This window comes from Osmerus mordax, chromosome 9, assembly GCF_038355195.1.
Source record: "Osmerus mordax isolate fOsmMor3 chromosome 9, fOsmMor3.pri, whole genome shotgun sequence".
Lineage (NCBI taxonomy): Eukaryota > Metazoa > Chordata > Actinopteri > Osmeriformes > Osmeridae > Osmerus > Osmerus mordax.
In genome coordinates, this window is record NC_090058.1 from 17,583,383 (window position 1) to 17,599,975 (window position 16,593).

At 43.9% G+C, this 16,593-nt stretch overlaps 2 protein-coding genes across 2 annotated transcripts; both read left to right on the top strand.

Annotated features, from left to right (window-relative positions):
- The first annotated feature begins 1,988 nt into the window (after window positions 1-1,988).
- zgc:101744 (Receptor expression-enhancing protein 6-like) lies at window positions 1,989-7,082 on the top strand. Its single transcript, XM_067244006.1, has 6 exons — window positions 1,989-2,043; window positions 2,141-2,285; window positions 4,328-4,421; window positions 4,652-4,790; window positions 4,902-5,070; window positions 5,240-7,082. The coding sequence occupies exons 2-6, from the start codon at window positions 2,168-2,170 to the stop codon at window positions 5,275-5,277; spliced, it is 558 nt and encodes a 185-aa protein (XP_067100107.1). The 5' UTR covers window positions 1,989-2,043; window positions 2,141-2,167; the 3' UTR covers window positions 5,278-7,082.
- Window positions 7,083-8,550: 1,468 nt separating this feature from the next.
- Window positions 8,551-14,139, top strand: diras1b (DIRAS family, GTP-binding RAS-like 1b). Its single transcript, XM_067244005.1, has 3 exons — window positions 8,551-8,690; window positions 13,209-13,550; window positions 13,852-14,139. Exons 2-3 carry the CDS (start codon window positions 13,242-13,244, stop codon window positions 14,137-14,139), a joined length of 597 nt encoding a protein of 198 aa, XP_067100106.1. The 5' UTR covers window positions 8,551-8,690; window positions 13,209-13,241.
- Window positions 14,140-16,593: the final 2,454 nt, after the last annotated feature.

A 16,593-nucleotide genomic window follows, 5' to 3' on the forward strand; every position in this document is an offset into this window, starting at 1 on the left:
TGCCATATAAAACAACATATAACAGTAATTGGTGCCAGTGCAAACCTATGTAGCCTACAGTGACCTGAGAAGGTGACCTTCTGGCAGCAACCTTGCAGCTGGGTTTCACTGTGCAACCAGGCCTACCAAGCTGCTGCTGGGCCAAGAGATGATTGTAATGGCACACTGGGACTTGCAGATTACCTGAAATAAATATTTGTCTTTCTGCTGTGTAAGATGTAGGCCTACTGCTTTTAACTTGAGTTGAACGCTGTTAAACACTGCCATGGTCAGCAAACACTTGCCATGTCTACTTCAGAAAGGATACTGTTCACAGCTGTATGAGTCAATATGGCATTACCATTACCTGAATGACTTGTAGTGATCGGGAGGTTATGCCTGTTCTGATGATGGCATAAACCATGTTAGATTGTTTGCTCTATGTGCATTGTTTGGGTCTACTCTCCATTGTCTTCTGTTTTGTCTTTGGTTCTGTTGCAGGATGGCAGGCAGGTAGAGGAGCTGTGATTGCTGCAGGGGCACACCTGTGATCTGTGCCTTGGTCCTTAATAAGCTGTGCCCTAACAAGCTATATATAATATAGTGTTTATATATATATCTATGGGCTACACAGCCGGCAGTTCTCGAATCGATATCACGGTACTTTGATGGCTACGTCACAGTGACCTAGCCTCGGCGCCGTCTCAAGTCGGACAAAAAGTCTAACCATAATTCACTGTTTCAAGTCAGTCGCCTGCAGCCGGCTGCAGCGCTGCATGAAGTCAGTTCATGTCGAACGCAACTAATAGAACCCGTGCAGTTACTCTATGTACCTGCAGAGCCGGAGAGCTGCAGTTTCAGGACCGCAGTTCTAGGACCCTGTTGTTTTCGGTGTAGAGCGGCCTCTAGTGGCAAGAGTCCTATTTACATTTCACATTTACATTTATGCATTTAGCGGACACTTTTATCAGAATCAGAATCAGAATGGGTTTTATTCGCCATGAAAATTTGCACAGACAAGGAATTTGCTTTGGCAGGAAGGTGCAAACATTAAACATATAGGAATCTAAAATTTAAATATGAGGACTAACTATACTAAGGGTACATAACTAGAAATACTAAGTGGAATTAGATTAAAATAAACTATACAATAACATATCAAATAAAATATAAGTTGCAGTAAAAAAAAAATATAATACAAATATTACAAAAAATACAGAAGGTACAAGATTGTATTGTGCAGTGCAAAAAGCAGTGTGTTTTAAGGGCATTGAGTCAGTGTGAACCCTTGGCCTTGTTGAAGAGGCCAAAGCAACTTCCAAGAGAGAGCTTTACAAAAGTGCATAGGTCACTGAACATAACAACGAGATAGCCCCAAACATTGGCCGGGTTTCCCAGATTCTTTAAGAAGCTCTTAATGCTAAGAGATTCTTAAAAGCGTTCTAAGAACGCTCTAGAACGCTCTTAGAACGCTCCTAAGAAGCTCTTGGCGTTAAGAGCTTCTTAACGAATCTGGGAAACCCGGCCAAGAGCAACAAGTCTCTCAATAAGAGTCATTGTGATCCTGGAGGAAACTAACATCAGGTCCAACCAAACATTCCTAAGTACCGTTGTACTCCCGGAACAAGTGCGTCTTGAGCCTTTTTCTTGAAGGTGGGCAGACAGTCAGTGTCTCTGATTGAGGTGGGTAGTTGATTCCTATAGGCTAACTACAAGCAGTGGACGTATTTGCAGTAGTCTAGTCGCCATTGTTCTATTATTTTAATAATAATGGCTACTAAGCCTTATGTTTTCTCATTACATTTTAGGTGACTGTATTGTTTACATTAAAGCAGAAATGCTTGTTTTCAATGTATGTGACATTGAAAACAGTTCGTCGGGGAAAGTAATGATTAACTGCAGTTATTGCTGTCCGTAACTTAGAATCATTTTATCACCTGCTTTGGTGACCAATTCAATGCAAAGTGCCTTCTGATTGGGCAGACGGACTCGAGATAGAAAACTCCTCCCAAACTTCGCCTGTAAAAGTGAATGCGCTTTCTTTACGGGCAAATTAAGCAATAGGTCAGGATAATTATGGATTTGACAAATAATGAACAAAGTATGTATGTTTAACATCGACGTTAACTAGTTGTTTTTATGGTATTGTTCTTTGTTTTAGGCATCCAATCCAAAGTGGTCCGAGACAATGTTGGCTCAACTCAAAGACCGCTATGAAGCTTTTCTGAATGAAAAGAACTTTGTGACAGATTTCCTGGCGATGTTGGAGGGGAAAACAGGAGTTCAAAAACAATATATCACTTCAGGTAAATAACTCAACGCCATAATGGTTTTGGCTACAATGTTGCACGTATGCGAACTGGAGTTTAAACTCATGGACCTGAACAGTTGGCAATTCGTGTAGCCCGATCAGCACATTTCAAGCTACAGTAACTGTTAGCTAGCAAGCTATATTTGCTAATATTAGGATCTGTGGTATTGCCCATGATCAACTGCCAAGTTCGTATTCATACGAATCAAGTAGCGTACGAGGTGACTAATTAATACGCCAAATTGACCCGACTTTTGTTGTCCTGTGATTTCAAATGCATATAGGCAACCTAATAAAATCTGTTTTGAAGGTCGTAGATATATGGATAGCATTTGATTCAGCATTGCAGTTGATTTCACAGTTTCTAATTTCCCAATGACAGCTGTCTGCTCGGGGTATTTTTAACATGCCCTGAAATACCAAGTGCAAGACTGAGGCAGAGATGGCTGGTGATTATAGTATGACTGTCAATGGGATGAGCTGTGTTTGGACAGGTTCTACTCTCATTCTAATGTTAATATGAACTCAGATGGTGGTGGCATTAACCTACTACAGTCAGTGACAGTGTATTTTGGCTTGTTGTCGAGCTGTCTTCATTGAATCATCCAGTTAATTCACTTGGCCATCAGTTGATGCCCACCATGTCATGTAGCCTAATTGAGACTTATATCCCCTATGCTTGGACCCTTTTTTTATTTTCCTCTTTTTTTTGTATAGGGTTCTACCCCAAGTCTGGTTCATGTCACAGTGGTACTTCTGCTTAGTCCTCTGCCTTTTGTGTGACATGCTGATGCTTGTGACACCCATGTGTTTTGGACTTTGGAGGAGTGGGGCTGCTGAGAATACAGAGACCTAGTTGTATACTCTGTGTTGTCCTGATGCAAAGAGGAAGTGTCTAGGACTATGACTTGGAGTGGTATATTGTAGTAACAACTGCCATCTCATCCAGCCTAGTTTTAACACAGTTGGTGAGCAGTTGGCATATATACTGTCAGACTGTGGGTGAGAAAATTACAGTTTGATCATATGACCTACTCCCTTGGACTGGGGGGGAGGTCAGCATTGTCTGAGTTGGGCTCTTTCACTGTTGCTTCAGAACATGTGGTTTGGCATTGTATTAATATTGCATTGACATTATGGTAGTTACCATTTAGACACACTACTCAGTCCTATGGCTGAAGCCAGTCAGAAGTCTTTACATTCATCATGCTATCATGGAAAAAAAGATAATGTAACCAAGGACATGTGACCATGCTAGGATTTTCATATGCAAACAGAAAGCAGAGTGGTAGACATGTAGCATACTGTACCTTCCATGCCCTATAGCCACAAGCTCTTTTTCCCCTCTTAACCTGCTCCACCGGTTTTGTATTTATCTAGCAAACAAAAATGGGAAGCTTCGTAGATTTAAATACAACTGTCATGATAAATTAAACGATTATTTCAGGACCTAGATCTATTTTCATTGTTTGTAGGTTGTTTGTGTGTGTTGCTTAATTGCAAATGGGCCTCATTATAATATTTTGTATAGAGCCTAAATTGATATCACTGTTAGTCATATGAAGTAACGTGGAATATTTAACCCTTGTGTTCTCTTCGGGTCATTCTGACCCATCAGTCATTGTGACCCACCGTCGTATTGCGACAACTTTACCGCATACAAAAACAAAGTGAAGCATTTTCTTTTAACTGTCGGGCTGTCTCAGACACCCCACATTGCGAAAGTTAAAAGAAAATGCTATTTATTTGTTTTTGTATTGGGTAAAATTGGGTAAACACAACGATGGTTCGTTGTGAATCTTTGGGTCATGTGACCCGAAGGCAGCACAAGGGTTAACATGCTTAAAATCCATTGCTCATATTTCACATAAGCTATTTACACAAGATGTGTGTCTGTAATATTGCCAATATGTGTGTTTGATATCTGCTACGTACTGTTTATTCAGCTCTTCAACACACAGTGGCCAAAGAGATAGCTAAATAGGCAAACAGACACTCTCCTGTCTTTTTTTTCACCTCTGTATTCCTTTATTGTAGGTGCTGTGGCTCTCGTTGTCCTGTACCTCATGTTTGGGTATGGAGCCTCACTCCTCTGCAATCTCATCGGCTTTGTCTATCCAGCATATTTTTCGTAAGTGAGGGAGAAAGATTGGTTGCATTTAGACTGTAGATCAGTAATGGTTCACCACTGGTCCTACAGTCCCTCAATAGGGAGTTCAACCTTGTGGCATCATTGAAAAGCTGGTACCTTTTTAGACCCGACCCAGCACCAAAACCCCTCAGCTCTCTTAATGCTGTGTACTTGAGTCTGAATGGGTGCCTGGTCTTGTCAATCAAACCTGCTCCTGTCTCTCTAATTAGCATCAAGGCCATCGAGAGCAACAAGAAGGATGATGACACACAGTGGCTGACCTACTGGGTGGTGTATGGCTACTTCAGCATTGTCGAATTCTTCTCTGACATCTTCCTATCCTGGTTCCCCTTCTACTATGCTGGCAAGGTAAGGAGAGTAAGGGTAGGACTAGATGACATCCTGCTGGTGGTTTCTTATTGAAGTCGCTGCTTGTTTGGATGTTGTGAGTAAACTGTAGGACCTTGCTCCTTCCCCCAGTGTGTGTTCCTGCTGTGGTGTATGGCTCCGGTCTCCTGGAATGGTTCTACTGTGTTGTACAAGCGTGTGGTCAGACCCATGTTCCTGAAGCACCAGGCCACCGTGGACAGTGTGGTCAATGACCTCAGCGGCAAGGCCAGAGACATGGCTGATACGGTCACCAGAGAGGGTGAGACATACTTCCACACACTGTAACAGATTCTGGGCACCACCAGCTAACTGATCAGTGCTAAAATGTTGCTAAGGCTAAAGTAAATGACTACCTGTCTGCTATTATCCGTAACAATAGATGTCTTTCTCTGTCTCTCTGTTCATCTCCCTTTTCTTTCTGCTTCTAGCGGCTAACCTGGCTCTCAATCAAGACAAGAACAAGTGAGGACTGGACATAGTGTGTGTGTTTGTGTCCACTTGAATGTCTGTAAGTTGTATGCATTAGCCTGTGTGTGTGAGAGAGTGTGACTGTTTGTACGTTCCACCCATCATCGCTGTCATGTGATAAGCCTAAACATTGCCATCGTACAGAAGCAGTAAAGGACTCCTTTGTTCCCTCATCGACCAGGGCAAGTTCTGTCAGATGGAGATTTACTCTTTGCCTGTCCTGTTTTGTGGTTATGACTGAGAGAAGTAGTACACCTCACAGTGTTGAGATACTGCCCAGGTTAGCCATTTATAATAGGCACTCCACTGAGTCATGAAGGCTATAAAGTTGCCCTTTGGCCCTCGGTCCAGAATCAAATACATTTACTCATTGCTCTATAGTGGGGGGTACTCAATAGGTGGAATCTGGTCCGGATCCGGACCCAGACGCAATACAATTTAGACCGAAGCCAAAATCAACATTTTAATTTGGTCATGATCCAAGCGAGTTTTCATTGGTGCGTGATTTCGCGCTATAGCCTATATTTTTTTCCTACTGGATGTGGTTTCTATCATCCGTGTCCAATCAGGAGCTGTTATAACTGTAATCACCATGACAACTCACTCACTCAAAATTTCCCGCAACCTCTGCGGATCACGCAGGTTCTGTGTGTCATTCACAACAACGCAGGCTAATCGATTTTCAAACGTTACCTGTTTCTTCGCTAGCGAAAATCATGGCGTGCTCTAAACCCGAAAAAAAGCTATGAGTGGACTGACACTGCATTTGTGCTGCCGGTGGGGAGCACAAAACCGATGTGTTTAATCTGCAATGAGACGGTTGCCCTTGTCAAAAGTGGTAACGTGAAATGTCACTATGACAAAGCATGGACACTTTTAACAAAATTGCCCCCAGAACTCTGAGGTAAGGGCCAGAAAAAAAAAACTACTGCAATCGTCATACCAAGCAACATGCAGTGTAATAGTTAGATCATCCACCCAACAAGAGCGTGCAACTGAAGCCTCATTTAAGAGTGGCATGGGCTGTTTTGGGATTTTGTCCATCATTGTTCCGGACCCTGGACTGAATGGAAATTTGGTGAGTGGACCTTTTGGGTTTCTAATTGAGTACCCCTGCTCTATGGGTTGGTGTGCCAAAGCAACAGAAGTAGTGTATAAACAAGGAACACACTTGGGATTTATCCAAGTTGTGGGCCTAACATTTCAAAATCCAATAACTTTTATTGTAAGATTAATTTAATGTTTCTAAACTTTTGAAGGTTTCCATTTTGTTTTGTACAGTCTCTCTTCTCAAAATAATAAAACGTGTGCAGACATGTTTTATTTAAAAAAGTTAAGAACTCTACTGTAAGTGTTGATAAATCTGTAATGAAACTCAACACACACATTAATGCCAATGTACGGTATAGTAATCACAAATAGATTGGGTGTTCCTGATTCTGTAATATCTCAATTAAGTACTTTACTTTGAAGCACAATCATTTCAAACCTTTTAAAGACTACATCCCTCCCTTACTGACCTGTCACTTCAAGTACATTTACTGGTATTCACAGGGCTAAACCATCCATGGTGTAATGTGTGTGGCTGCTTTCTCACGCCTGAAGGAGTCTAAATGCAAGCTCAATTGTGTCCACGTGGTGGATGTAATACATAAGAAAATGGTGGACAGAGAATGGCCATACTGCCACGGGAAGGATAGACAGCCGTCTGGAAAGATCTGTTGAATGTTTGGTGTCTCAGTTTAAAGGTCCTATACCTGTGTGACGATTTTCACTTTTGAAATTAAATGTATTTGAATTTAAGACTTTTCTGACTATTTTTTATCATTTGGATCATGTGTGTGGAGGGTTAATATCCAGTGTAGAGCCTGTCAAGACCAGAAAGCAGAGAATTGAACAGCTGGAGAGAGGAGCCTCTGGGAAGGAGTCCCTCCCTCCCTATCACACACACACACTGACACAGACACACTGACAAAACTGGGCTCAAATATTTTGCATAACCACAATGCAGACTAAACACTTAGAATGTAGCTATACTACAGACAGGTACTGCAATACTCTGACTGACAGACAGAGGAAGACAAACGCCATGTCAGGATGATCATCGCTCGGCCTTTGAAATCTCTCACGACGATACCGCTCGATCACATCGTGTGATCTTGCAGTACATAGCGTTAGCTTAATGATAGATAATACCAAAGTAGGCTTGATGCTAAAGTCCATTGCCCAATTGATAACGCAGTCTTTTAGATAAGCGTGATCTAATCAGAAACGACGCACTCAGACAAGCGTAGCGCGCAGGGGGTGGGCGGGTAATAAGTCATCATAAAATGATACAACAAACCCCATTCTGGAGAGAGATTGAGAAACGTAGAACACGTTTTCAACGCTTTCACTTGTCGACGCTCTCCGTGGTCCCGAACAGATGGCTTAATCAGATAGCGTGCTTCTTCTCACAACACAGTCGCTGTCCGTAGTCCTGAATTGACGCTCAGCGAAAACCACCACCCCGGCTTTAACCGTAACATATTTTCTGACATTGGCGTATCCAATCTTCGGCATCCTCAATATTTAATTGCCAATAAAGAGTTGGTTCGTAGTCATGACTTCATTCATGTTTTGAAAGATTGCTGAATCCGTAGCCTGGCAACCTCAAAGTGTGAGGTTGCCAGTACCCCTAAAACTAGGCCTGCTGGTTACAGTCTGGGAAGCTTTTTTTAACGTAAATTTAACAAAGTCTATTATGTTATTCTTTGAGTCACATTCTCTTGTATAGGCTATGCCTCGTATTCTAACATTTGCAACTGTGGCGTTGTCAGTTAAGACAAGACTAAATTCCATCACTGGTTTACCAGTTAGACTTGTCGCTGGTTTATCTATGAGTAAAACATGTACAGATTAAGTCAGTGTAGCGTTTAGCTGTCGAGACAGACATGGTGTGACCCGAGACGACCATTTTAAAAACTGGCTGCTGCAAAATGAATTTTCCTTCAGCCTTACCAAGAGGCATCACCAACACAACGTGCACAAGTGCGTAATGGGCTGGTAGGGCGTCGTGCGCTTCAAGTGTACAGGATCGATGTGGAGCACCATTCAGAAGTAGGGGGATACATACCGATAGACTGGAGAGACGTGTGCTGTCATTTCACCGCTTTAACAGTGTTGAGTGAGAGAAGATAAAGTGTGCAGAGATAGAGATCGTAGCACCTCCCACGTCATATCTTTGGTATCAGGAGCTTCAGCGAGAGAGAGAGAAATAGAAAGAGACAGAGAGAGACCGCTGTGGTTGTGGAAATTGGACGACATGAGCTCGAGACTACATGAATCGTGAAAAATGCAGTAAGACGCTTTCGGCGTTCGACTTTCATCCGTCTCGACCGACACACAAACGAAACTATTCTTTAAGTTCAGGTATGAATATGCATTTTACCCTTTGGTTTTCTGTTCGACGGTGTTGATATTTGGTAGCATTACGATTTGCTACCTTCTGCCACTATTGGCCGTTGTGCGCACGCTATTCCTGGCATGACAAAAATGGGACAACGGATCGCCTTGATACCAAATATATGTATGTTACATACATATAGATAGCAATACATATACATACTATGTATATGTATTGCTATCCGTTAAATATTGTTCCATTGTTTAACGAAAAATCTGTCCATGTTCATCGACATAGGACACAGTCGTGTGTATTTTCCTAAATACATGATGAATAGAGGCAAAATAGCAGGGTGTTCGAAATTTTCCTTGCTTTGAGGTGTGTGTGTGGGGTGGACGGGACGGGGCGGGGGGACGGGGACGGGGACGGCGATGCGACTGTGAAATGATGGCACCCCAGCGAGATGGCGATCTTCTGGTATTTATGAATGAAACGAGTAGAGTAGGCTATAGGCTGTAATGGCGTTGCGTATCCTGTGGTCCTACAACACACCATGTAATTTAACTCATAACCTCCTCCCCCCTCCCACTCCGAGCCCATCCACTGCAAAACTGCTATGGGCACACATTACATCAATTTTACACGCCTTCATTACCTCATTAGGCTGCGTACTCCGTAATGACGCCAGCATGACGCATAGCCTCTGACTCGTGCTCTAAACCTCATAGATAATCCCTCCCTGCCATCCGGTTCCATCGGGAAACACTGTTTGCCCTGATTGCGGTTTGATGTGTGGTTTTCTAAGCGTGAGGGGGATGGGGGATTCGGGGGCGGGGGTCAAGACAAAAGGAGAGGCAGGAATAAGTGGGTTGTGTGACTAGGTGTGTGCGTGTGAGATAGAGAGACAGAGAGAGAAGGTGTGACTGTATGAATGCTGCTGTTTGTTCAAAGAGGGGATGGGGAAGGAGAGGATTGGGGAAAGGGAGCTATGTGATGGGAGATGGTAATTCCATGATTAGGCTTTGAAGAGTGGAGAATAGTGAGACAGGGAGAGAGAGAGAGAGAGAGAGAGAGAGAGAGAGAGAGAGAGAGAGAGAGAGAGGGGATGCCTGACAGTAAAGCCTGTGTGTGTTGGGAAGAGGGATGGTAGGGGAAGGCAGTGGGGAGGGGGGAGGGGGAGGTGTGTGTGGGTCGTGTGTGGGTGAGTGTTTCAGCGTTTGTGTGAGTAAGAGGATGTGTCAGTGTGTCCCCACGTTCCTGTTTTATAACAATAGTTTACAGGACTACGGTCTGAGGAAAAGATTCATTTGTCAGTGTGAATGACATCGAGGAGTAGGTGGATTAGGACGAGGAGGGTGACAAAGAAGAGGAGAAGGTGATGGAGGTGGAGGATGTTGAGGTGGAGGAAGAGAAGGAAAATGATTATGATGATGACAATGAACACACACTCAGGGGTGGGAGTGTTAGTCCGGCTAGTTCTGGGTGGGGTGTCAGGTAGTTCTGGGTGGGGTGTCAGCTAGTTTTGGGTGTGTTACTCCAGCTAGTTCTGGGTGGGGTGTCAGCTAGTTCTGGGTGGGGTTTGTAAGTGCTGGTGGTTTGCCAGCTGGCTTGCCTATTCTCTGCCCTGACAGTCTGATAGAGGTATGGATGGAGAGATGGAGGAAGGTGAAAAGGAAGGAGGGATAAAGGGAGGGGTAAGGTATAACACTGTTAGGGGTAAACAAAGTAACAGAGGGATAAAAGGATGGAGAGTAGGATAGAGTGAGAGAGGGGTAGAAGGATGAAAGGAGGGAGAGATAGGATTCCTATTGCACCTAATTCTTTCCCTTCAACGACTTCCAAAAATAGAGCAGGAAAACAAAACACACGTCACTCCTGGTAGAAGAATGTTATATTAAAATCATGGAGATTTCCTGTTTTAAGGCATTTGTCTGGTGTGGTCTGTTCTACAGGTTGAGTGTGTAAAGCTGTGGTATACAGGCTCATATTCCCATATGTTTTTTAATTTGACAACACAATCCACTCGGTACACGTCTCTGTAATTGGAAACCCACATGGGGTTTGAGCAGTTGGTCCTTTGGGAGGTTTGTTGACATCCTTTTGGACATTCTCGTGCCTCTCTGTTTCTCTCTTGTCTGTTCGTATGTTTGTCTTTTGTGTGTTTCGCTGTCTCTTACCTGTCTGCCTGCCTCTTGCCTAATCTATCTGCTTCTTGCCTGTTTATATGTTCACCTCTCATCTCTGATGGTCACCTGAACCCTAGTTTAATGAGAAGAGACCAAGCAGCACAGGATTTTAGATTTATTGTGGGTGGTGTGGGGCACCACAGATCCGATTAGAGGGAATTTACATTTACATTACATTTAGTAATTTAGCAGACGCTCTTATCCAGAGCGACTTACAGTAAGTACAGGGACATTCTCACCGAGGCAAGTAGGGTGAAGTGCCTTGCCCAAGGACACAACATAATTTCGCACGCCCGGGAATCGAACCAACAACCTTCTGATTAATAGCCCGACTCCCTAACCACTCAGCCATCTGACCCCAATTAGAATCCTTAAGGACCCCTACCACCATTGGTAGCAGTGCTGGATGTCAAGTCTGTTCCAATTCCATTCATTCAGAATTAAATCTACAATATGATTTCTATGATCCAAGTTAAGCGAAATGTTTGGAATGCCTCTGCCTAAGATTGATGGAAAATGTTGTTGTGCATCACTTTTTTTCCTTCCTTCCGATTTTTGCATTGTTGTAAATGAGACTCCCTCCCTGAATAGACAAAAGTAAAATTCACGTCTGCCTTCTGCGTCTAGTACAGCATGTTATGATTAGCACCCTGGAATAGATGTTGCAGTTCTATGTGTTGGTTGTATGTGCATTTGAGGCCTCTGTTGTAGTGTATTCCATGTATATTAAGAGCTGTGTGTAATGTCTTACGGAGGCTGCTGGTAAGCTAGGTCCTGGGAATTGGGTCAATGCAGAGCAGTCCAGGAGCATAGAGGAGGTTAAGCTCAATGATTAGCCAGTAAGCCTAGACCAGAGAGCTGCAATCTCTTACAAACACACACACATCACTGCCACATGCAGACACACATGCATGCATACACACAAATGGATCCACACACTTTTGCAGGTTCCCATACACGCACACACAAGCAGTGCACACATACTAACAGATACCCAGAGTCTACAAATGCATGTTCTGTTTCCACCCCCTCTCCAATCTCCAACCCCTCATTCTCTCTCTCGCTCTCTCTCTCACTATTTCCTGCAGATGTACAGAATTGATAATGGCTGAGCTCATGTGTGCACACAGAGCGTCAGTTGACACTGGTGTGACTGTCTGTTAGTCTGTAAACCCATTTGAGTCTGACAGGCATCACCTCAAATCTCACTGGCATTTAAACTCATAGGGATGTTCAAGAACATCACTAAATAGTCTAGAACAACCCCAGACCCTCAACTACCATACATTACTCCTTATAGTTTTCATCCAACAAGCAGAATAACCAGAAACCCAAACGGATGCCAACTGGCTGCCAGTTGTTTTGGTCCATCAATGACAGAAACACTGGAATGAATCATTAGCTCTAAGCTGCTTCTCTAAGATGGTCAAGGGCTGCCAAGACATGAGTGGAGTGGTGGGGACAGGAGGGGAGGGGAGGGGGGGGGGGGTCCAGAAGAGAGGAGCTTCTTCTGTGCCAAAGCTATTTCCTAATGGAGTTTGGCGGGGCTGGTACAGATGCATTTATACCATTAATTCATTAAGGAGCAGCAGCTCGCCAATTTCAGGGATGAAGGGAGCGGAAAGTGTGAGACGACTCCTTTTTGGGAGGATAGTCATCAACCTCTGTGCCCTAGTCAAGAACCAGTCGAGGCTGTAAAGTTTTTCTGAGTCTATGGGTGTGATTGAAATGAAGCAAAGAGGATTATAAAGGAAGTAAGGCTTGTCCAAAAGTATTTTGAGATGTGTGGTGTCCAGGGAATGGATTTATGGCATGCAGACAGACAGACAAAGATGCAGATTGGCATGCAGGCAGGCAGGGTCTTGCTCAAAACCACAATCTGCTGTGTGTGTGTGTGTGTGTGTGTGTGTGTGTGTTTATCTGCGATTTTGCAGTCACATCCAACTGTGTTCACACAGTGCACATAAAACAGGAAGTCCCTCACTTTTTGAGCATCAGTAATGTGTCTCTGCTGTGTCTCTCCAGGAAGTAGCTGAACTGACATCTTATTAAGGGTATTAGAGAGCCCTTTATAATGAGTTTAGTTCCAGATCTAATGAATAATACACAGACATACATGCTGCACACACACACAAGTACACAAACACATTCACATGTTTACACTAAAACATGTGAATGAGTTGCAGCAGAGCAACAAGTGAGCCTTTGTTTCCACCTCAGGTGGGAAGCAAGAGTTTGAGTCCTCGCAGACAGTCTGGATGTCTGTCAGAACATGACAAACAGATGGACCAAACCTAATGGACCACTCTCTCTTTTCCTCCCTCTGTCTTCCTCATTCCCCTTTCTCCTTCTGTCCAGGTGTAATATTGTCTGCAGCCTGAAGGGGGCAGAATGCCAGAGCAGAGTAATGATTACCGCGTGGTGGTGTTCGGGGCGGGGGGAGTGGGGAAGAGCTCCTTGGTGCTGCGCTTTGTCAAGGGCACCTTTAGGGACACCTATATCCCCACCGTGGAGGACACCTACAGGCAAGTGATAAGCTGTGACAAGAGCGTGTGCACCCTTCAGATCACAGACACCACCGGGAGCCACCAGTTCCCTGCCATGCAGCGCCTGTCCATCTCCAAAGGCCACGCCTTCATCCTGGTCTACTCCATTACAAGCAAACAGTCACTGGAGGAACTCAAGCCCATCTACCAACAGGTGAGTGTGTGTGTGTGTGTGTGTGTCAAAGTATTTGTGATTCCTCTCATTAAAATCGTCTCTGTTCTAGTATACTTAATTCTGCTCTATTCGACTCTACACTGTTTCTGATATACTATGTTTTACTCTACACCACTCTGTTTTTAATCTACCCTAATCTTTTATACTATCCTCCATTTTACTCTGTTTTACTTAGTTTTACTCTACACAGTTTTACTCAACACTGTTTTACTGTACTCTGTTTTACTCTACTCTGTTTTACTCTACTCTGCTTTACTCTAGTATTTTTTGTCCTGTGCAGGTACTGGCTATCAAGGGGAACGTGGAGGCCATTCCCATCATGCTGGTTGGCAACAAGAGTGATGAGACCCAGCGGGAGGTGGAGACCAAGGACGGGGAGGCGCAGGCCACTCAGTGGAAATGTGCCTTCATGGAGACCTCAGCCAAGACCAACCACAATGTCACTGAGCTCTTCCAGGAGCTCCTTAACCTGGATAAGAAGAGGAACATGAGCCTCAACATCGACGGCAAGCGCTCTGGGAAGCAGTCCCGCGCAGAGAGACTGAAGGGCAAGTGTAGTGTGATGTAGAGAGGAGGGGCAGAGAGGGGAGGAAAAACGGATGAAGGGACGGAAGAGGAAGGAGGAAGGGATGGGAAAGCGAGAGGCGAAAAAAGAAAGGGTGAAGATGGAGCTCTTCATAGCCAGCCCCTCTGATCTTATAACCAGGACCAAAGTCCTTTCAACCTACTAATTTACCCTAATGTTGTGGATGTAGTGAATATATAGCTTTGAATTCAGAGGGTTGCCTGTACAAGACTGGAACCAACTCACAGCCCTGCTAAATTCCATCCAACACCAGAACCCCAGCACCAGGAGTCCCGGACCCCACTGGTGAGATGTGGTGGTGTTGTCCTTATGGACTCTACCACAGAATTCACAAATTATATCTAATACCTATACACTGGAGCTGGATGAGGGTGCCCTTAGGCACTGGCCCAGGTCAGTCTGGCTTTCTTCTACAGGTGTTAACGCTTAGGGTCTGGGTCGGTCAGCTGATCTCAGATCCTTGCGCAGAGGCCAACTTCATACCCAAGCTCTTTCACCTCTATCCCCCCCGCCACCCCCCCCACCCCACCCCCCCTCATGTAGGGTAGAGATAGATCTTAACTGTCCCCCAACTAACGTTATTAAAACCTGGAGACCAGCTGTCAACATGGTATACTGTTGACAGAACTGGGAAGCAGTTCTATAACAGTTCTGGAGAATCAGAGGACTGGTGGACTGTATGGCTGCTGGATGAATCCGTTGTTGTGTCATCAACAGAACCTTGTGGAGGATGGAATCTGGTTGAACATTCTGGTGCAAGGAATGCAAGAGTAAATAAACGTTGTTATGAGATAGACTGGGAAAGATTATTAATCAGTTGAAAGTGGACTGGGATGATGCAGATTAGTACATTGGTAATGTCAGTTTGCTTTGACCCTGTATTTATTTATTTTTTTAATTTATTTTGTAGAATGGATTTCCTGTGGCCTTTCGTTTCTTTGTGAATTATTTTGGAAAGCTTTTAAAACCTCTTAGAATTTGAATCCAACAAGCACAGAGACTATGGAGCTGTGGAGCAGAAGGTTTTCAGGGGTGACCAGAGCTAGACCTCTTGCAAATAAGTACTCCTGTTCCCATGTCTATCTGATCAAACTCTCATTGTACTGTACGTCACAAGGCTTAGAGAGGTATTGCCAGGGAATAGTGTATTAACTAACACACACACACACACACACACACACACAGAGATGGTATGGTGTTACACGACCACAGCCACACAAAAATATCTGAATTCCCTCAGACCCACCAGAGAGACATGCCTACGATCCCTCATGTTGCACTCTCTGAACAAAGAGAATGAATATTTCTCTTTGAACAGACTACAGCTGTTCTGGGAGATCCAAAGTATAGGTAGTTAGTCTAGGCTCTGGAATATAGAAGCACAACAAAATGTAACACATATACATATCTATATGTGTTTGTTATTGTTTTGTACCTTTTTCTCTGTTGATCTAATCTCGTGGGATTCACATCTTGCTTGACCAAAGGTGGAGAAGGATTAATGGCAACTAGAGATGTTGATGTTGTAAGTTGCAGTGTGTTAACTTGTGCATACGTTCAAGCAGTGCCGGCCCTTCCTATAGGCGACATAGGCAGCCGCCTAGGGTGGCATGAAGAGGGGGGCAGCAATTTCCCAAACCTTGCCTAGGGAACCAAATGTGCTAGGACCGGCACTGCGTTCAAGGCACAATGAGGCTGTGGAAGAGTAACAGGGCATCGTAATGTGATAGACAGATCAGACGAGTGAAAACAGATGTGTCTAGCTGTGTCTGCGCTTACACACTCCCAGAATGCATAAGAGGAAAGGAAATTATCTATCTCTTTGGTTAGTTTTTTCTCAATCTGAATGGGGTCTTTTTCATATCATCAAGTACATTCCATTTCTGACCCTGAAAAGCACAACATTCATCCTTGTTAAACTCATAGTTAAGGAAGCATGCTGTATTATGTTATTAATACTATTACTTTGAAGTCAATCAATCACAGCATCTTCATCTAGCTCTCACTGTTGGAGCCTTGGTGACAAGAGTATGCTGTGTGTGACTATGGAAGTGTCGGTGTGTGAGTATGGATTATGTTGTGTGTGTCTGAATCTGGAGTGTACTGTGTGTGTGTGTATGTAAGTGTAGTTTGTGTGAGTATGGAGTATGTTGTGCATGAGTAAGGAGTGTACTATGTCTATGAGTGTACTGTGTGAGTATGGAGTATGCTGTTTGTGAGTATGAATTATGCTGTGTGTGAGTAAGGAGTGTACTGTGTGTAAGTATGGATTGTACTTTGTGTTAATATGGATGCCCCTACCTCCCACTCTCTGTCTCATCCAGTTTGTCAGGGGAGGATTTTTTTTACATCTGTGGGTTAGCCTGCGTGTACATGTACGCATTGTTTGTGTGTGTTTGTGTGTGTTTCTATGCGATTTCATGAAGTGTCTGTCAG